The 22,782-nt window shown below is 39.6% G+C and overlaps 2 protein-coding genes across 7 annotated transcripts in view; one reads left to right on the top strand and one right to left on the bottom strand.

Moving 5' to 3' along the window:
• The window catches only part of SLC25A27 (solute carrier family 25 member 27), a 29,477-nt gene extending 27,259 nt beyond the window's left edge, over positions 1–2,218 (bottom strand). For all 5 annotated transcript variants that reach the window (XM_082848723.1, XM_082848726.1, XM_082848725.1 and 2 more), the window contains exon 1: positions 1,930–2,218. In XM_082848723.1, coding sequence (XP_082704849.1) covers positions 1,930–2,035 — 106 coding nt within the window. In that variant the 5' untranslated portion in view covers positions 2,036–2,218. The remainder of the gene's footprint in view (positions 1–1,929) is intronic.
• Positions 2,219–2,482: 264 nt separating this feature from the next.
• CYP39A1 (cytochrome P450 family 39 subfamily A member 1) overlaps positions 2,483–22,782 on the top strand; it is a 71,662-nt gene continuing 51,362 nt past the window's right edge. For both annotated transcript variants that reach the window (XR_014326541.1, XM_082848789.1), the window contains exons 1-5: positions 2,483–2,848; positions 7,864–7,999; positions 11,015–11,189; positions 12,693–12,842; positions 14,107–14,200. Coding sequence is in view for 1 of the 2 variants with exons in the window: in XM_082848789.1 (XP_082704915.1) it covers positions 2,672–2,848; positions 7,864–7,999; positions 11,015–11,189; positions 12,693–12,842; positions 14,107–14,200 (732 nt within the window). In the remaining variant the exon portion in view is untranslated. The remainder of the gene's footprint in view (positions 2,849–7,863; positions 8,000–11,014; positions 11,190–12,692; positions 12,843–14,106; positions 14,201–22,782) is intronic.

Here is a 22,782-nt window from a genome sequence, read left to right as displayed (position 1 = left end):
ATCGTGTCTTTCATATCAAAGGGTGGCAGGCTCAATATTCTTTCAATTAAGGAATATGTTGAGTTGGTTTTCCAGCACTGATGAGTTTTATGCATGGCTTCCTTACAAATACCACCTGTACTTGAAAAATTTTTCCCTAATGATTACATCTTGAATTAGAGATAGACCTCTCACCTGGAAACAGAGTGAAGCTAACTGGCTCACATAAGGAAGATCAAGCTCATAACTTTATACACACAATGATTCAGATAAGTTCATTAACATTAGTGACATTACATAAGTCTTTTCAGTGACCACCACCTGATACAAAACCATAGCTATGCCTTTTCCAAGAGAACACAAGAGACGGGGGAAGAGAATATTCAGTCTTAACCACTGGTCTTTGGAAAAGTTAATTATCTTGCTGTTGGTTTTTCTAAAACACAAGTTGTGTGCACACAGAGAATTTAAGCAATCCTCTGTTGACATATGAAAACTGAAAAGTCTTAAGATATAGGCACCTCTATATTAGCATAGGTTATGCCTCTTAAAATCACTTTGGTTTTCTTGCTGGTTACTTAAATAATGCTTCAGGTTCTGATCCTAAATCATTTTGTACTCAAAACCATCTCATATTTTGATTCCCCTTCGCCCATTCAATTCTCCATGAAATTTTAACAGGAGGAATGTTCCTTTACAAAAGTCATTGGTCACAGGGGGAACATCAGGTTAAAAAAAACAAAACAAAACAAAACCGGAAACATACCTAATCATTTAGCAATCTGCTTTTAAAATTTGTTTAAGTTAATGAATTGTATTTCAGTAGAAACAATGAATAATAAAAATTCGCCATCAGCTTTGGGAGAAGAGAAAGAAAAAAAAAACAGAGGGTCCAAAGGGCAAGAGTGGAGGAGCACTAAGGGCAAACAACAGATCACGTTCTGCCTCTGCTGGAAATACAAAGTACACTCATTTTAGAACAGGACAAACTAACATTTACACATCCAAGCTATTCCTTTTTTTTTTTTTTTTTTAACGGGCAAGAAAATGAAAGGGTAATCTTAAAATGCACAGTGAAGGCAGGGAAAACACAGGCACTCTAGTCACAAAATTCTTGGAAGAAACACCACCTGTTCTTGCAAGGGCATCATAGTTCTGCTCTAGGTAGCCCCTTAAGTTTTCTCTGACTTGCTTATGCAGATGTAACTGTTCATCCTCTCTGCTCTTATGATACTTAATAACATCTTCATTATAATAAGTAGCATAATGTAATCGTCTGTCTCTGCATGTCTCCCCACCAGCCTGTAAGAAGGTCAGGGCTGGGTCTTCTGAACTATATCTCTACTGTCTCCAGCACTGTCATAATAGTGCTGCAATTAGCGGTTGCCTTGCCTTGGGTTTAACGTTTATATATTACTAACTTCTCAGAGTCCTGCAAGGTAAACACAGTACAGATGAGTTCCACGCAAAGAGGTCAACTGGCAGATGCTGAGTGGATGCTCGGTAAGTGATGGGTAACGAACTTAAGTCCCACAGGTTGGGTTCACAACTTGGACCCAAAACACAACGATATAGTGAGGCTGCGTAAGAATATAAGTAACAGAGATGACCTCAATAAAGATGAAAAGTGGACTGGGTTTTAAAAAGGGCATCCTCACGAAAGAGAAAATGATCCCTATAGAGGAATGACGGCTCAGGAAGCTTCTAAACGGACACATTCAGGCGCAATAGCACACCCGAGGGAGACGAAATTGGAAGGAAGAGACCTTCGTGACCTCCAATCCCTCCTCCTTACAAGGTTGGCCTTGCCCCCACCCTGCCACACCTGCAGGACAGGTGTGGACCAAGAGGGCTGCATCCACCCAGAAACGAAGCCACCCGCCCGGTCCCCCACCCCCGCGCGACCCCTCGATGACTCGCGGGGGAGGCCCAGGCTGGACGGCCGGGTACCTAGCTCGGCCACGGTGGCCGCGCAGCCCGACAGGAGGAACTTGCTCGCGCGGGGCCATCTCTGGGCGAGCGGCGAGAGCCTCTCCTCATCCTCCGGCGTCGACATTCAGCAGCAGCACGGGAGGACGATACGCCCCTTCTGGCCCGCGCCCCGCGCCGCGGCTGGCCTGCCACCTGGCCAGAGCGGCTCCTCCTCAACCGGCGAGCGGCGGGGCGGGGACCATTTCCCTTGCTCGACTCCGCCAGATGGGCCCACCGAACCTGCACCCTCTCCCTAGCAGCCTCGGGCTTGAGCAGCCCAGTTGGGTGAATTCGGAAAACAACGCGAAGCCCGCGAGGCTTCTGGGAAATGTAGTCCGCGTGGCTCCGCCCCTCCTGGATCGAGTTCTCTGATTGGTCGCGGACGAGCCGCCCGCCGCGCCACCTGCCCCGCTCTCCATGGCAACAGCGCCACTTCTCTTCGTCCACCCCCTGCGCCCACACCAGCAGGATCCAGCCCCTTCCTTCCGTCCCGCGTGGCCAGAACTTGAAAGAAAAGTGGACGTAGGAGGGAGTGATGATGCAAAAGTTACCCAAAAATTGGGGCGGGGAAAGGAGGCTACAGTTAGGAAGGCGAACAAGCTGCAAAAGGAATAGCGGAAAGTTGGGAGGTCGGGAGGGTGCCCTGTTCCGGGCGAAGGAGCAAGTGCCACAGCAGCGAGACTTTTCCCTTCTCTGATTCAGGAAGGTGCTAGACAAAAACATGGAATTCATTTCCCCAACAGTGGTTATAATCTTAGGTTGTGTTGCTCTTATATTATTTCTTCAGTGGAAGAACTTGCGTGGACCCCCGTGCATAGGGGGCTGGATTCCTTGGATTGGAGCTGGATTTGAGTTTGGAAAAACCCCTCTAGAATTTATAGAGAAAGCAAGAATCAAGGTATGTGACCTTAGCAGGTGGGGTTTCCGGAAAAGGTAAAGTTTTGTTTTTTATTTTGTTTCATTGTATCTCAAGTGCAATGTTAGAACATGGGGAACCTACCTGCTGACCACAATTAAACGATCTAGCCACTTATGAATTCCTCAACAATCAAAAACTGTGGCTTATGCAAGGTTTTTCGAAAGAAATAGATTTTCATCAGTTATAAAGTACAAGACAGCTTGTAACTGCCTTTTTGGAAGTAGAGATTAAAAGTGCTAGTTACTTCATCGTAGCTAAAAAATCCTAAGTGTATACATATTAACTAAATGCTTGCAATAATTGGGAAGGGAGAAGCGTAATACAAGTAATTTCAATTTGCTTAATAAATTCGTATCCAAATCAAGAGTTAACACCAGGCTATTGTAAAAACTGCTTGCAAATTCGGTCTTTACAAACATAGTGGGCACTATATTTTCAGCTGGTGTTATTTGGTGATAACATTTTCACTGTCCACTAAGGATATTAATAATTGTTGTTGCAGTACATATTTTTGTCTTTAAAATAGCTTTCAAATATATCTTTCAAAAATAGTACATAGGTTACTGCTTTTTTTTTCTTTATTTCAATGGACATTCTTGTGTGTATGCTCCTGTGTGTGTTTGTACTTTGCACTTACCTGATTGTTTCATCACAATGACTTCCTAAAAGTGAAATTGCCCAAAGGGCATTAAATTGTTTATATTATTGTGTTACTCTTGCAAAAGGATGTACAAATCCTTTTTCCTTTTCTTTTCCTTTTTCTTTTCCTTTGAGTGTAGGGGATTTGCCTCGCTCTTCATATCCTGGACCACACTAAGTACCATAATTCTTGTTAGTCTAATAGATGAAAAATAGTATCTTTTTTTTTAGAAGTCTCTAACCATTCTTTATTTTTCAATACTCACACAATTTATACTCAAGATTGTATTTTTGAAAATCTTAGGGAAAAATACTATCTTTTAAAGAAATACTTCTTTGTCTCCCATAACCTTCCTTAGGTATATGATTTTGATATGTCTTAAGGAATGTTTCTAAAAGCTTGTCTCAGAAGGTCAAGCAAGGTCACAAAGATTATTCTGTTTTCTTCTAAAAGGTTTATAGTTTTGCATTTAACATTTAGGTCTATGATCCACTTAGAGTTAGTTTTCTTGTAAGGTCTACGTAAGGGTTGAGTTTCAGTTGGACCTCTGGATGTCCAATTGTTCTAGTATAATTTCTTGAAGGACTTTCCTCTCCTCATTGAGTTGCCTTTGCAGCTTTTCAAAGATTAACTGACCATATATGTGTAGATCTATGTCTAGCCTTTCTATCCTATTCCATTGATTTGTATGTCCACTCCTTTGTTAACACTGCACTATCTTAAATACTACAGCTTTATAGTAAATCTTTAAATCAGGTAGTGAAAGTTCATGTTTTTTTGTCATTGATGTGGCATTCAAGATTATTTGCATTTTAATATAAATTTTAGAGTTGGCTTGCCAATATCTATAATAAAGACTGTTGGAAGAATGTTTGGAAGTTTGTTAAGTCTATGGAAAAATTGAGGGAGAATTGACTTTTTAATGATATTTTGCCTTCTAATCTATGAACTTCCTCTATGAACTACCTCTCCCGTTTATTTAACTATATAATTTCTTTTAGAAATATTCTGTAGTTTTCAGTGATGGGGTCTTGCCTGTGATTGTTAATTATTTTCTGAAATATTTTATATTCTTGAGGCTATTGTAGATACAATTGTTTTCACTTTTGTTTTCCAGTGGTATCCCTCTGGCACATAAAAGACACAATTGTTTTTGTAGATTAACTTTGTATCCTGTGATCTTGCCAAATTCACTTATTAGTTCCAATAGTTACTTTGTAGATTTCTTAGGATTTTTATACATACACAATATGTCCTACAAACAGATAAATTTATTTCCTGTTTTCTGATCTTTATGCCTTTTATTTCTTTTTTCTTGCATAAATAAAGAGGGACTTCTAATATATTGTTGAATAAAGTGGTGTGCATAGACAAGCTTGTCTTCTTCCTAATATTCGGGGAAAAGTGTTCAATGTTTCACCATTAAATTTCTTATTATCTGTAGATTTTTTCACAGGTGCCTATTTCAGTCCTGACCTTGATCGATACTCAGAATTCACAGATGCCACCAGGGAAATAAATGATGACCTATTGTCTGTTCACTTCTACACACTTCTCTGTGGCGTTTTAGTCCATTTAGTTCTTATTGTTTCCCCAACTCTCTGATGCCTTTAAAAATATGATCTTTGTTATCTATCCCTCTTTTCTCTCATCCTACACAGAAACAGAAGCATCTGCATGTTTTAAAAGCTGCAAAATATTCCCTGAATCATTTCACTTAAACTATCACCTAATGATTGACATGGTTTGTTTTCCATATTTTACTATTGTAAATAATGTAGCAACAAATGTCATTTCTATGTGTGCAAGTATATCTGTGGAGTAAATTATCAGATGCAAAGTGTAAATGTATTTTTTAATTTAATTTTTATTTTATATTAGAGTATAGTTAATTTACAATGTTGTGTTGGTTTCAGGTGTACAGCAAAGTGATTCAGTTATACATATGCATATACCCATTCTTTTTCAGATTCTTTTCCCATGTAAGTTATTACAGATTATTGAGAATACATTTGTAACTTAGAGGGAAATGGGAAACTTTGTGAGTGTTTTGAGCAGAGGAGTGATGTGATGTGATTTAAATTTTAAAGGGTCATTTTGGGCACTCTGTTAAAAACAGGAACATAAAACTAAAAGAAAGAAGATAATTCGAAGGTTTTGGCAAGAATTCAAGCTTGAGATCTTGGTGGCTTGTACCATGGTGATAGCAGTGGAAGTTTGAGAAGTGGCTGGATCTGTTTTGAAGATGGAAGCAGTAGGATTTACTGGTGGATGGAATGTGGTGTGTGAAAGAATGTAAAGGAGCAGAGGTGGCTCCCAGAAGTTAGACTTGAGAAACTAGAACATGGACTCCCTATCAAGTGAGATGATCAAGATTGCCTACAATGTGGCCCGAGTGCCTATATGTATTACCAAAAGCCACTTTCCTAATGGAAAGTTAAGAATTCTCATTTGAACAAACCTTCAACGATGAACACGACTCATCTTCTTCTAAGTATTGATTAATAAACAATACTAGGTAGGGAATATTGGGAAGCAATGTAGATGTCTGGATCACTAATGGAAGAAAATGAGACTTCACTATTTGGGGGATCAATGATTATTGGGCCCACAGTTGCCTGATGGCATCCAATACTGTGTCACGGGAGCTATCACGTGCCATTTCATGCAGATCTGGAAATGACTGTAATATTGAAGTACTGATGAGCCTAAATGATATTTCGAGAGATTTATAATAACTGTAATGGGATATAAAAGTACGGGTGGTTTTTCCAAAAATGTACATGTTGGATGTGGTCTGGGAAAGTCAGTACAGCCATAGGAGGAAATGAGAATGAGACTTGGAAGGAGGAAGGTTGTTATACTCACAGGTCCAAGGCGGGGGTCACTGCACGCCATGCAGGGCCACAGGGGAGAGCACCCTGTCAGGAGGCAGAAGATGGGAGCAAGAGAAAGCCCTGGCCAGAGCCTTTATTGGGGTTTGCTCAGGAAAGGCAAGGCGAGGCAGGGTAAACAATTTAGGATTGACTAGTTTGAATCATTTCTGAGGGCTTTGGGCTATAAGGTTGGTCTGCAGGTGCCTAGTGCCTCGCCCTGGGATGATTTAGGGCAAGGATAATATTGGCTTGGCGTGTGAGAGTTAGATCAGGAGGTGGTTGGGGACACAGACTCAAGATGGGTTGGTTTCCCTATGAGTGGCATGCTCCTGGATGGCTGAGTCCTTTGCTGTCTCTAAAAACTGGCTAGCCCTGGGAGGGCTGTCTCTACCCAGTAGTGAGGTCACCAAAGCTGAGCATCAAGAAGAAGAAAAGATAGCTAATATAATTGGCCCTGTGACAGATGGATGCCAAAAGACACCAACTCTAAGAAAGTGCAATTGGAACAGGAGGTTCTTTTGAGGATAGAGTCGTGGGGAAGATTGTGGTGTATTGCCTCCATTCATAATTGAAGAAAATGTTATATTATAATCAGAGGCCAGTGAAAATAATGATATATTTTTCTCCAAATAAAGTCATGGACTCCCTTAAACCAAACCAAACTCTGCACTGGAGGATGACTGTAGGTTCCTAGGAGCTATCTGATAGAAAAGGCAAAACTGATGGTGTACGAGAGAGAAGGCGTACACATAGAACAAAGAGAGAGTGTGGAACCCATAACACAAGTGAAGGAGGGTGAGCATTTCCCAGGGGCAGGACCCTCCACCTGTGTTAACTCAAGGGGAGGCATGGAGAATGGGTACAAATGGGTACAATTGTCTGCAGGCTCTGGTGGTGAGAAGCTGACAGTGCTCATTTTCCCAGTGAGTTACAAAGCAGGAACACCCTCTCAGAGTGGAGAGGGTTGGGCTAGGCGAACAGGTGAGTCATTTTGGAAAGTGAGAAAGTGAGCACATTACAGAAATTTGGGGATTGCGGGACATTGTTGAGTGACTACAGACTGAAGGTGAAATCAGTCAGCAGTTTATCTTTTTCTTGAACCAAGTTCAACCATAGGTTGTTTCTGACCCTCCTGATAATCTTGAAAACGGGGCTCAAATATCACAGTGTTTGATATAATTTCCAATCGTTATTTCTAATTATTATTTCTACTACGAGAAAGGAAGGTACAAGCAAATAATAACACTATCAAAAGGAAGGTTAAATATTACAACAGAATAAATTAGGGTATTTATAATTTAGATTTTGCTCAGTCAAAATTTATAATTATTATATATAATCATAATAGTTTTTATCTTGACCGTGAATTCAGCATCGGGGCTCTTGAGGAACTCTGTCTGAAGCATAACCCATGGTCCAGTAACTTATTTATTAGAAATGCTTACTAATATGGTCTGTATTTATGTGTTTTCTTTCAGTATGGACCGATATTTACAATCGTTGCTATGGGCACCCGAATGACCTTTGTTACTGAAGAAGAGGGAATTAATGTGTTTCTGAAATCCAAAGAAGTAAATTTTGAACTAGCAGTGCAAAATCCCGTCTATCGTACAGGTAAACAGTGTTTTCAGATAGTTCATTTGAAATACAACATGGAATCCAAGAGCAGTTTTAGGTAACAATCACATCTTCACTCCTCTATCAAGAATGAGGCAGGCCCATTATTTTGTTCGTTAGAGTAGGGATAGAAAAGAGTATGTGATGAATTTAGCCCATGTAGAACAAATTATTGGCAACCTAAAACATTTGGATATCCATTAGCTATGTGTAAGAGATGAGGTCACCTCACTGATGTTTACTTGGGAAAATATTGGCATCTGCAGCCTGTTGCAGCTCCCAAACTGTCACTAACTCTGCTCTGCCGCTGTGTATACAATGTTCTACAGGCTATAGGTCTTGGCTTTATCTCATGTTGCTACTCTGCTCCTTGAAAGTAGAACTGCACTGCTTAGTAAGCCCTTTACTGTGGCATTTCCTGACATAGTCCACAGGGTTATTGAGGTAAGTGGGGCTCAGCTTCATATAATTGGTGCCCTTTCTTTCCCCATCCTCAGAGACTGCTGGACTGAATTTGTCAGCATGCTTCCAGTGTGACTGTCTGCCTTTCTTTCTTTCTTTTCTTTTTTTTTAAAATAAATTTATTTATTTTATTTGTTTTATTTTTGGCTACGTTGGGTCTTCGTTGCTGTGTGTGGGGTTTTCTCTAGCTGCGGCGAGTGGGGGCCCCTCTTCGTTGCGGTGCGCGGGCTTCTCATTGTGGTGGCTACTCTTGTTGCAGAGCACGGGCTCTAGGCACACAGGCTCAGTAGTTGTGGCTCACGGGCTCTAGAGTGCAGGCCCAGTAGTTGTGGCGCACGGGCTTAGTTGCTCTGCGGCATGTGGGATCTTCCTGGACCAGGGCTCGAACCCGTGTCCCCTGCATTGGCAGGCGGATTCTTAACCACTGTGCCACCAGGGAAGCCTGTGTCTGCCTTTATTTCTTCCCAGGCTGCAGACATACATGCTGAGGCCATTTGTCCTCCCAAGAATGCAGAGCTGGTTCATTTTGTGCCTGGTTCTTTTCTCTGCTTTCACAATGTCTGTGCTTGCTTCTACCATCTTTCTTCTCCTTGCTTCCCTTTTTGCATCTTTCTTAGGTTCATTTTCATATAGCTTCTTCTTATGCATTTCTTGCCATTAAGACAAAAAAGTTTGTTTTCAAGGCTGTCAGTTGGTCAGTAGCATGATGATTGTTTCTTGTTGCTTGCACGAAAAATCACAACATGCTGGTTCCAGTTTTTTGACCCTTTAATGCTTCTTGATATTTAGACTATGGAATTCCAGATCAAAGAAATACAAATATTTTGAAGACTCTTGATCTGTAAATTCACATATTCCTTGAGAAAAATATACCAACTTACTCATCTATCATAGGTGTATTGAAGTGATCATGTTTTTTCACCTCTGCCTCCCCTGGGGACTTGCATGCTTAAATATTTCTATTTAACAGATGAAATATCTTAATATTTACCCTTGAGCCAGCTTCCCATTCCTTTCAATTATTCCCCTACCACGGAGACAATGCATGCTCAGGAAGTCCACAAATTATTTTTCATTAACTTATACAAAATGTATCCTACATGTAATAGGATGATGAAATATAAAATTAAAAATTATATTTTGGAAAACTTACTTTGAAGACAATAAAAGAGGATTAAAGAAAAATATAAAGGAATAGTGTAATGAGTTTAAAAATTCATACTCTTAGCACCCAACCAGACCAGGTGTGAGTATCAGGAAAGGAGCGTGAACACTAAGATAAAGGCAACAGTGGGGCTAAAGCTATTGGGGTTAGTTTAGGAAAGCCCTGCTGGTGGAGGTGATATTCAAGAAGACACTTGAAGGAGAGAAGAAGTTAGCAGAAGAAATGTATGGCTTGTAGGTGGGGGGGGGGGGTGATAGGGGCGGGAGGGTGAGATCAGTCAAGTAGAGAACATTCTGAGCAGATAGAAGAGCTCATGAAAATGCTGAGATGTATAAAAGAGTGTGTGTTTTCAGTATACCTGGGATATATGTTTGGAGGGAGAAAGGGCTAGCAATGTGATTGTAGAGCTGGAAAGAGGGTAGAACGCCTTGTAAACTTTGTTAAGGATAGGAAGCCAATGAAAAGTTTTAAACATGGAAATAAAATCACTAGATGTGTGTTTCCCAGAGGCTTCCTTAATCACCCCCATACAAATCATCCCTTAAAGTGAATTACCCTACGGACTTTCACTATCTCACAGTCTATGTTGGATCTTCACTTACTTTTATTTGCAGGAGGTGATTCTGTGTACTAGGTGAATTTTGGCTCTAGTCTCTGCTGATCAAGGAATAGAGAGGGAGGTCTATTGACTGTTTGCTTCAAGAAGTGGTTGCATAATTCAAAGAGTCATGTACCACAATGTTCATTGCAGCTCTATTTACAAGACCCAGGACATGGAAGCAACCTAAGTGTCCATCGACAGATGAATGGATAAAGAAGATGTGGCACATATATACAATGGAATATTACTCAGCCATAAAAAGAAATGAAATTGAGTTATTTGTAGTGAGGTGGATGGACCTAGAGTCTGTCATACAGAGTGACGTAAGTCAGAAAGAGAAAAACAAATACCATATGCTAACACATATATATGGAATCTATTAAAAAAAATGGTTCTGAAGAACCTAGGGGCAGGATAGGAATAAAGACGCAGATGTAGAGAATGGACTTGAGGATGCGGGGAGAGGGAAGGGTAAGCTGGGATGAAGTGAGAGAGTGGCATGGACATATACACACTACCAAATGTAAAATAGATAGCTAGTGGTAAGCAGCTGCATAACACAGGGAGATCAGCTCCGTGCTTTGTGACCACCTAGAGGGGTGAGATAGGGAGGGTGGGAGGGAGACGCAAGAGGGATGGGGTATGGAGATATATGTATACGTATAGCTGATTCAATTTATTATACAGCAGAAACTAACACAACATTGTAAAGCAATTATACTCCAATAAAGATGTTAAAAAAAAAGTGGTTACTTCTTTTGAAAAGTGTTTTCTCTGTTTATAGCATCAATCCCAAAGAGTATCTTTTTAAAACTGCATGAGAAACTGTATATCATGGTGAAAGGGAAAATGGGAACTTTCAACCTATATCGATTCACTGGACAACTGACTGAAGAATTACACGAACAGCTGGAGAATTTAGGCCCTCATGGGACCATGGACTTGAACAACTTAGTGAGGTAAATAGATGCCTTATTATTTAATTTTATTTTTTTGGAATAAAAAAAATTTGAAGCCTATACATTGGACTTCACAAATTTTCTGGTGGATTAATGAAGTCTATCTAGCTAGGCGATTAAAAGATGCTATTAATCTTTTAAATTCTGATTAATGGGCAGTTTTCAGTTAGCATTTCAATTTGAAGGTAAGCAAATAGGCCAATAGAATCATTTTAACACGTTTTAATAATAATTTCTCCCTAGTCATTCCTTATAATTTTGTACGCGCTACATGGATTTTCCTCATATAATTGTCATGCATCCAATTTTGATAAAACATTCAGTGCAACTTGTGATCATTAGAAGAAGAGGACATTGAGAGGAGAGGGAAGAGGATAGAATCAGAAAGTAGATGCAAGGGTCCAGGAGATGTCTGTGAGACTTGACAAGGTGGCTGAGGGAAAGCCACCATGAGCCTCGGTACTGAGGCCAGGTCCTCTGAGAGGGGAGGTACTGAGAGGCAAGCGAGGCAGGAGAGGACAGTGGGGGGAACCACGTAGCACCCAGCCATGTTCTGGAGCTTTCTGGCAAATGTAAGGGCTTAGCAGGGAGCTGTGAGAAGAATTCCCCGCACGTGCAGGGCGATTTGGTAAACCAAAGTTACCCATGAGGCACTTTTCCATCTCAGTGGGATGCTGGAGGCATGACCAACTATCCAGACTCAGAAATACAGCAACATCGAATAGTTTGTTAGGGTTCCAGAAAGAGAGAGAGGAAAAATAAAAAAAAACAAGCAACCAATCAACCAAACTTTTAACACGCCCAATATCTACAACAAAACAAAGCAAATTCTTGAATGACTTTGAAACTTGGAGGGAAAGGAGATCCTGAGAAATTTCTGTGAGGAAATGATGGTGAATAAAAATGGAATAAACAGTACTTAGTGTTACTAACCTGGGGCATATTAACATTCTCTGATATTCCCTTATTTAAGGACCCCGCAGAAATAATTTTATTCACCTGAGGGAAAACTTGCTGATGATAGATACTATATTTCAGTCTTTCGATATAGTTCAAAGTTATAGGATCCTGGGAGATACTAGGAATTTGGTGACTAATATTGCCCTTGATTCTTCATTTGGTTATTTTTGGCTGCTGTCTAAAGTTACGAACTGTATCTCAGTTATCGTTATTATTTGCTAAATAAATGCTGTTGAAATCATATTGAATCGAGCTCTTTCTGTGTGTCATCTCACATTTGTCAGGATCTAACAATACTTGCTCAGAAAGCATTTGAAAATCTTCAGATAAATAAGACCACAATTTCAGTTACCCCTAAGTTATCTTGAGCACAGAAAGCAAATATTAAAACCTCTTAAGAATGACTTCCCCCCCCCCAAAAAATATATCACATATGATTGTCTACCCCTAATATATAGCTATTCAATAATGCCTTCTTTTGTAACCTATGCTTTTCTTCTGTGGTCATTGGTTCTGACGTTTTACGTGTTTCTATCTTTGTAGGCATTTCCTTTACCCGGTCACAGTGAACGTGCTCTTTAAAAAAGGTCTGTTTCCCACAAATGAGAGGAAAATCAGGGAGTTCCATCAGCACTTTCAAGCTTATGATGAAGGTTTCGAATATGGGTCCCAGTTGCCAGAATGTCTCCTCAGGTAGAGAGTTGTTTCCTATGTTAATTCCCCGATCAAGCTCTTCTCAGCTATTCATACATTTCTCTCCTTTCTTTGTTCTAAGTAGCTATAAGAGCAGTTTAAGTGGAAGAGACAGAAGCTATTTCTTATGACCAGTTTGTGTGTGTGTGTGTGTGTGTGTGTGTGTGTGTGTGAATTGAGGGAGGAACTGAAGAGAGATGGATGATTTCCTCTTATTCTCATTTTGAGGAACAAAAACAACAAGGAGAGGGGAGAATGTGAGAATAAAATGAAGAATCTATTTTGAGGCCTTTTATGCCATTTACAACTTATTATTATCATAGTCATTGCTACATCATCAAGTGTGACCCGTGTCAGAATCCAAAGTCCTTATTCTCCCTGAGGCAGAAGTAGGTGTGGTCAAATGTATTTCTCACAGTTGGCTCAGATAAAAGTTTATAAAACGGTTTGATTGCAAAGTAACACATGATATTTTAGTTTCTTGGCAGTTGGTCTGAAATGATGACTGGTCGGAAAAGATTAAAAAGCTTTTAGTCAGTTTGCTTTGCCTCACTTAACCCAGCAACGGGTCCCTGGGCAAGATTTTGATCCTGCTGTGACTGACAACAGCCAGAGCAAGCTTAGACCAAACAAATCATGAGCCCTGTTTTCTCTCTTTTTTTGTTTTTAATAAATTTATTTATTTATCTTTGGCTGTGTTGGGTCGTCGTTGCTGTGCACGGGCTTTCTCTAGTTGCAGTGAGCAGGGGCTACTCTTTGTTGGGGTGTGTGGGCTTATTGCAGTGGATTCTCTTGTTGCGGAGCATGGGCTGTAGGCACGTGGGCTTCAGTAGTTGTGGCACGTGGGCTCAGTAGTTGTGGCACACGGGCTCAGTAGTTGTGGCACACGGGCTTAGTTGCTCCGAGGCATGTGGGATCTTCCCGGACCAGAGCTCGAACCCATGTCCCCTGCATTGACAGGTGGATCCTTAACCGCTGCGCCACCAGGGAAGTCCCCAAGCCATGTTTTCTTATTTAGTGCCGGCCCTTTAGGAATGCAAATGTTTATTTGCAAAAGATACTAAAATGTGGCTGCCTTGCCCCCTCAATTTTCCTTGTGGACTAATAAGTCTGAAGGTAGATTTCTCATGAAGTTCCAGCTGAAAATGAAGAAGACATTTGGAGAAATAATTAAAATTCCATAGACATAGTCCCTTTTCTGCTGTGACTTGTTACTCCTAGAGTGCTTTCAAATTAATTTATCCACATATTTTTTCTCACCTAGAAACTGGTCAAAATCCAAAAAGTGGCTTCTAGCGCTTTTTGAGAAAAACATTCCAGATATAAAAACATGCAAATCTGCAAAAGATAATTCCCCGGTAAGTATTCCTTAGCTTTTTTTTCTAAAATACCTGAGACGAAAACAGTCATAAACTACGATTGTTAAAAAAATATTTTTGCTAAAAATCATGAGATGTGTTACATAGATACCATTTTTGTGCCAACCACTGTGTTGGATGTTTACATACGTTATTTTATTATTGCATCCTCACAGCAGTGAGGGAGATATTAACCCTATGTTACATAAGAAAAAACTGAGGCTACAGACAACAAAGTAACACAACAGCCTGAGGGTTTTTTTTAATATTTATCGATTATACAGTTGGTTGTGTCAACAGTCACAGGTGAGAGTTATGGCAAATTAGGCAAAGATAAGAAAGCTCGACAAAGTTGACTTTTTTCTTGAGGCCACCACGGCTAATTGTTTCTTTCTTCAAATGCAACCAGGTAGTGTGGTATCATTTAAAAAGCAACGCACTGGGAGTCACTGTCCTAAGTATCCTAGATCTGTGGTTCTCTACACGTGGTCCTTAGACCAATGGTACCAACGTCGCCTGGGAAACCACTCAGGGCAAAACGCTAGGAGCCCAGGCATCTGGGGTTTTATACACCTTCCAGATGGTTCTGATGCTTGCTAATGAATGGTTCTCAGCCGTGGCCGCTCATTAGAATCTCTGAAAGCTTTTGAAAACTACCTGATTCTCCAGACTCACCGTCTGGAGATTCCTTTTGACCTGGACTGCCTGGGCTCAAATCCAGTCACCATTGTGTGACCTTGGGTGTGGTACCTAACCTCTTGGCCTCGGTTTTGTGACCTTGGGCATGGTACCTAACCTCTTGGCCTCAGTTTTGTTAACAAATAGTTAATATTTGTAAAGCACTTGAAACATAGTAAAGACCGTGTGAGAGTTTATCATCATTATCATGGAAGAAATCATTTCATATCTTTTAGCATTGAAAGATGATATCAGACATTTTTGTTTGTTTGCGTGTAGTTATGATAGCAAGTGTTATCACAAACAACTCTGCTTAACACTGGAGAGGAAGATCACCTTAGAAAAAAAGGAATGTGCGAATGTTTGGGGATCTCCCTCTGGAATAAAGGGAATAGAAAGCTAGACTGGAATCCCCTTCACTGACAAACTATGTTTCAGCTAAAGAATCTATTTTATAAATGGATCCAGACAAACACATTTTTGTTTCATTATTTTCCAGGATTTAGAGGTAAAGCCATGTGTGTATAAAAGCTGTACCCAAATAGATCTGTAATCTATGAGCCTAGAAAACAGGGGTTTTAATGCCCCAGTTAACACTCCCCACTGACAATATTTCTAGAATAGCATTTATTTTTCTTACTCTGAAGAAATGAGGCACTTTAATCATAGGTACTCGACCTCCCGCTTTGAATAAAGACAAATTTTGACCTCTGCTGACGCTAATTCAATGTTTATGACCGGGATAGAATTCAGTTTGAACACTCATGAGCTGCGTAACTTCATTTTTTAAAAACTGTTTTGTTTCTGTTTTCCTGCAGCAGTGTTCACACAGAGTTTACGTTTTTATGCCCACAATTTTTAAAAAAATGCAGGCTAAGAAGAAAATAAAAGATTCTGTTGTCTTTTACTGCATGAGTCGATTTCAATGTCCTAGTTAAGCAAAGGACTGGAAGAAGTTTTTTGTTTTTTTGTTTTTTAAAATTATACACACATTTTATCACATCATAACTTTATCACATTTCAACATGAGTGATTTCTCGCATGTTATTCTAGATATAAATTAAACTAGTATTTTCATTTACAGTTAAGACTGCACCACAGAATAGTATATCAAAAGAATGAAATACATCTATAGGATTTTTCATGAAATATAAACTTTGTACCATAACAACTTGCATTGTAAGTCTGATAGAAACCAGGAGTAAATGAAAATTATACTTAAATTATTTTCAAATCTGGTAATCCATTATTACAGAAACAGTAACAATAAGACATCACTAACACTTACGGGGTACTTACCCTGTGCCAGGCGTAGTGTTAACACATTTCACAAATTCACTGCTCATTTCTTTTTCGCAACAACTTTAGTACCTGGGAAACTGGGGATTATTAAAACCAGAAAGCCAGGGAGCAGAGTGGTTAATCACTTTTGAAACACTACATGCCTCTGTAAGTAACAGCAACAGCCTCTCGTCATGTATTTTCTTTGAGAGTGATGTATTAGGTATTTTCCGTGTTGTAGGATCTGAAGAAAAACCACTGCATTCTGGTGCAGCGCAGTTCTCTTGAGTCCCTAACCCATGAGAGTTAAGGACTGTGTCTCTAAGGGGCAGCATAGCCTAGTAGCTAAGATTGTGGGCACTGGAGCCAGGGCCAGCCTTGCAGGATTCGAATCCCAGCTCAACCATTGACAAGCTGTATGTCACTAGCAAAGTTCCCTGACCTAATCGTGCTTCCATTTCCTCAAATGGGGACAATAACAGATCTACTCCTTGGAGCTGGGGTGAGGAATGAATGCTTAAATACTTGTGAAGCTCTTAAACAATACTTGCCTTCCAGAGCAGTGACTAGACTTTAGCTACCATTATTTCTGTTACCTAACTTGAATTAGTTAAGATTCGAAGTGCACAAGTAACTTAATGAAAATGTTATAATGTCTGAATTTGTTCCTCGTGATGGGGATGACCGTTGGCAAAGGCAAATCTGGGAAGCCTTCCAAGGAAGGAAATGCTTTCATGGAATTTGTGTGATGACTTGAGAGCAGCCATACTAGGTGACCTTGGAGAGGCCCTGATCTGACCTGGCACCGTCCATGTCAAACGTCAGTTCTCTGCATGGTTTTAGAGTATTGCAATATTTATCATATACTGGTTTGGTAATTCCCTTACCCATGATATGTAGGCTGAGAATTTGCATGGCACATGGGGGTAAGGTTTTCTCCTGAATGCTCCAGAGATCTGTGTTTCTGTGTTGTTTGCATTTTCCTAAGAGCAGATGTTTATTAAAAAAAGAAAAAAATATTTAAAGATAACATTCGTCAAAATGGTAATGTGTACTATGTTTTGTTTTAAGTACTTTATAGGAAGTAACTCATTTAATTCTCACAACAATCCTGTGAGGTAGGGTCCATATTATGACCATTTTACAGATGAGGAAACTGAGACACAGAGAGCTTAAAGTACTTGCCCAAGGTTACCCAGCTATTGAAACCAGGTTCCCATTCCACATGTAAGGATCTTGGAAGTTGCCACTTCATCCTCACACCAAGTAAAAACTTAACAGACTGAAAAATCAACAATTCTTGAAAGAGAGGACACAGAGCAACCTGCTGCCCCCAAGACTAGAGACCAACAGGCAAATACAGGGAGTTGACATTTCCCAGAGCACAGACCTGAGAGTGGAGACTGCCGTGGGAACCTGCGCCAGGGTAGGAAAACCCGAGCTGTAATTAATGAATTGCTAGAGGCTCAGTGCAGACAATTCTCAGAGTTCAAAACTCCACGGGACCTGGGACCCAGTCATAGAAGGGCCTCCACAATACTGTGAAACTTGCCTCCAGGAGGTGGACCAGTGAAAAATCCCCTAGGGCTTCTGACAGGGGAAGGGGGAAAAGAACAAGTTTGAAATATGCCACAGCGCTCTGTTCTTAACCAGGCCTGCCCTCAGGGGAAAATAGTTAAACAGAACTTAACCTGCTGGAGGATTATCAGAGCCTAACTGACCTGGGGAAGAGGAGTGTCCAATTGCAGCCACCTCTAGCCATCCTGTCCCACCTAAGGAGGGAGAATAAGACTGAGAAACACTTGTGAAGTTCACAGTCCAGAGGCACAGGCTCATGAAAAGACAGAGATCTAATCATAAGACTTGAATGCTTCCCCTCCCCTCACACCTAACCACCACATTACTAAAGACCTATTTATAGCCATTCCTTTTACCCAACACAACATGTCTAGCCATCAAGAAAAATTACAAGGCAAAAAGAAACCTCCACAATTTGAAGAGACAAAGCAAGCATCAGAACCATTCATGGCCGGAATGTTAGAATTAACAGATTGGGACTTTAAAAAAATATATGATTAATATGCTAATGATAAAGTAGGCAGTATGCAAGAACAGATGGACAATGTAAGCAGAGAGATGGAAATCCTAGGAAAGAACCAAAATGAAATGCTAGACAGAGATTTAAAAAAAAACCAAGTGACAGAAATGAAGAATGCTTTTCATGGACTTATTAGTAGCCTGGACACAACTGAAGAAAGAATCTCTGAGCTAGAGGAGATTCAGTCCTTGAAAACCAAAAAGCAAAGAGAACGAAGACATAAAAAACAAAAATAGGACAGAATATTCAAGGACTGTGGGGAAACTACCGAAGATGTAACACTCATGGAATGGGTATACCAGAAAAAGAAGAAAGAGTTGGGAACAGGAGAAATACTTGACACAATAATGACTGAGAATTTCTCCCAAATTAATGTCAGACACCAAACCACAGATCTTGGAAGCTCAGAGAACACCAATCAAGTAAACACCAAAAAAACTACACGTCAGCATATCATTTTTAAATTACAGAAAATCAAAGATTTAAAAAATCCTGAAAGAAGCCAGAGGGAGAAAAACAAACAAAAAAACAAAGAAAAAACCCACTATACCTATAGAAGAACAAAGATATGAATTACATCTGACTTGTCCTCAGAAAGCATGCAAGCAAGAAGAGAGTGGAGTGAAATATTTAGTGCTGAGAGAGGAAAAAACATCAACCTAGGACACTGTACTCTGTGAAATTATCCTTCAGAAGTGAAGGAGAAATAGAGTCTTCTTCAGACAAACAAAAATTGCGGGAATTTTGTTGCCAGTAGACCTGCCTTTTAAGAAATGCTAAAAGAAGTTCTTCAGAGAGAAGGAAAATGATACAGGTCAGAAACTCAGACCTCCATAAAGAAAGAAAGAGCACGAAAGAAGGAATAAGTAAAGGTGAAAAAGAAACTTATTTTTTCTATTCTTAATTGATCTAACAGTTCAAATTGATATCAACTTGATAACAGTTTGTTCAGATAATAAAATAGCAACAATATATTCAATTATATATGCTTATATGTATATTATATGTATATACATGTGTGTATGTGTACTTATGTGTGCTTATGTATAAGTGAAATGAATGATGGAAATGATACAGGGACAGGAGGGAGGAATTAGGATTATTTTGTTACTAGAAGGTACTTACACTACCTGTGAAGTGGTACACTATTATTTTAAAATGGACTTGGATTAGTTGTAAATGTATATTACAGACTCTACAGACTCTAATAAAAATAAAAATTGAAGTATAACTTGATATGCTAAGAAAGGAAAGAAAATGGAATCATATAAAATGCTCAATTAAAATCACAAAAGGCAGGAAAATGGTGGAATACAAAAATAAGAACAAAGAATAAGGGCAGCAAATAGAATACAGTAACAAATATGGTAGATACTAATCCAGCTATATCAGTAATCACTTTGAATGTCAGTGGCCTAAATGCACGAATTAAAAGACAGAGATTGTCACAGTGGATCTAAAAACATAACTGATGGAACTTCAAACAGAAATAGATGAATCTACTGTCACAGTTGGAGACTTCAACACCCCTCTCTCAGAAATGGACACATCCAACAGACAGAAATCAACAAGGATATAATTGAACTCAACACCACCATCAATCAACTGGATATAATTAATTAAGACTACTTAATCCAACAACGGCAGAATACATATTTTTTTCTCAAGCTTATATGGAATATTCACCAAAATAAACCACATTCTGGGCCATTAAACACACCTTAACAAATTTATAAGAATAGAAATCATATAATGTCTCTTCTCAGCCCACAGTGGAATTAAACTAGAAATCAATAACAGAAAGATAACTGGAAAATCCCAAAATACGTGGAGATTAAACAACACATTTCTAAATAACACGTGGATCAAAGAAGAATTCTCATAAGAAATTAAAATATTTTGAAACAAACTAAAATGAAAAAACAACCTATCAAAATTGTGGGAGGTAGTGAAAACAATGCTTAGAAGGAAATTTATAGCTGGAGGTTGAAGCAATCACCAGTGGCCAATGATTTAATCAATCATGCCTATGTATGAAGCTTTCATAAAAACCCAAAAGGACGGGGTTCAGAGAGCTTCTATGTTGATGAACACTTGGAGATTTGGGGAGAGTGGCATGCTTCAAGCAAGCACAAAAGTTCCTTAGGGGCTTCCCTCGTGGCGCAGTGGTTGAGAGTCCGCCTGCTAATGCTGGGGACACGGGTTCGTGCCCTGGTCTGGGAGGATTGCACATGCTGTGGAGCGGCTGGGCCCGTGGGCCATGGCAGCTGGGCCTGCGCGTCCGGAGCCTGTGCTCCACGGTGGGAGAGGCCACAATGGTGAGAGGCCTGTGTACCGCAAAAAAAAAAAAAAAGAAGAAAAAAAAGAAAAGAAGTTCCTTGGCCTTTACTCCTACCTTGCCCTACACATCTCTTCCAGCTGCATGTTCATCTTTATCATGCAGGCTTTATCGCATGCAGGCTTTATTGCATCCTTTTATAATAAACCAGTAATCTAATAAGTAAAATGTTTCAGTTCAGTGAGCAGCTCTAGCAAATTAATCACATCTGAGGAGGGGGTTCATGGGAACCTCTGATTTATATAGCCAGTCAGTTAGAAGTACAGGTAACAACTTGGACTTGCAACTGGCATCTGAAATCCAAGGAGGGGGTCTGTGTAGCTTCCAAGCCTTAGCCAGTTAGTCAGAAGCACAGGCAATAACCTGGGCTTGCAGCTGACATCTGAAGAGCAGGGCAGAGTCTTGTGGGACTATACCCTTAGCCTGTGGAACATGATGCTATCTTTGGGTAAATAGTGTTATAATTGAGCTGAATTATAAGACACCCAGATGATGAACCAAGCATTGTTTGTGGTGTGTAGAACCCCCCTCACACATATTGGAAATTGGTACCAGAACCCCTTTAGCAAGGATGTCCCTTCCCACCACTCTTTTTCAACATAGTACTGGAAGTCCTTGCTAATGCAATAAGGCAAGAAAAGGAAATAAAAATTATACAGATTGAAAGAGAAGACATAAAACTGTCTTTGCTTGCAGATGATGTGAACATATGTAGAGAAAATCCAAAAGAATCAACCAAAAAACTACTGGAACTAGTGAGTGATTTTAGCAAGGTCGTAGGCTACCAAGTTAATACACAAAAGTTAATTGCTTTCCTACATGCCAACAATGAATAAGTGGAATGTGAAATTAAAAACACAATACCCTTTACATTAGCATTCCCAAAAATGAAATACTTACATATATATAAAACAAAACAAGATCTATATGAGGAAAACTGCACAACTACAAAACTCTGAGGAACAAAGTCAAAGAACTAAATAAATGGGGATATATTCCATGTTCATGGATAGGAAGACAATATTGTCAAGATGTCAGTTCTTCCCAACCTGATGTATAGATTCAATGCAATCCCCAATAAAAAAACCCCAGCAAGTTATAAAATTTTATGGATTCTAAAATTTGTATGGAGAGGCAGAAGACCCAGAATCACCAACACAATGTTGAAGGAAAAGAGCAAAGTTCTTCAAAGAAGTGATGCTATTCCAACTTCAAGATTTACTGTAAAGCTTCAGTAATCAAGATAATGTGGTGCTGGCAAAAGAATAGACAAATAAATTAATGGAACAGAATAGAGAGCCCAGAAAGAGACCCCATTAAATATAGTCAACTGATCTTTGACAAAGGAGCAAAGGCAATATAATGAAACAAAGATAGACTTTTCAACAAATAGTGCAGAAACAACTGGACATTCACATGCAAAAAACTTAGTTGATCTTGGGTGTGGCGATGCCTACTTAGATATAACACTAAAGACACAATTCATAAAAGAAACTATTAAGCTGGATTTCATTAAAATTAAACTGCTCTGTGAAAAGACAATATCAGGAGAATTAGAAGACAAGTCACAAACTGAGAGAGAGTATTGGCAAAATAAAGGACTATTATCCAAAATATACAAAGAACACTTAAAATTCAACAATAGGAAAACAAACAACCCAATGGAAAAACAGACCAAAAAGAGACCTTAAGAGACACCTCACCCAAGAAGATATATAGATGGCAAATAAGCATATGAGAAGATGCTCCACATCACATGTCATCAGAGAAATGCAAATTAAAACAATGAGATACCACTACTCACCTATTAGAATGGCCAGAATCTGGAACACAGACAATACCAAATGCTGACAAGGTTGTAGAACAACAGGAACTCTCATTCATTGCTGGTGGGAATGCAAAATGCTATAGACTTTTTGGAGGTTTCTTACAAAATGAAACATACTCTTACCATACAGTCCAGCAATTGTGCTCCTTATATTTGCCCAAATGGTTTGAAAACTTACACCCACACGAAAACCTACATATGGATGTTTATAACAGCTTTATTCATAATTGCCAAAACTTGGATGCAACCAAGATGCCCTTCAGTAGGTAAATGGGTAAATAAGCTATGGTACATCCATAGAATAGAGTATTAGCGCTAAAAAGAAATGAGCTATCAAGCCATGAGAAGACATGGAGGAA

This window comes from Leucopleurus acutus (genome assembly GCF_964270905.1).
Source record: "Leucopleurus acutus genome assembly, chromosome: 10".
Lineage (NCBI taxonomy): Eukaryota > Metazoa > Chordata > Mammalia > Artiodactyla > Delphinidae > Leucopleurus > Leucopleurus acutus.
Note: the sequence above shows the minus strand (reverse complement) of the source record. Positions and strands in the feature narration are given on the sequence as shown.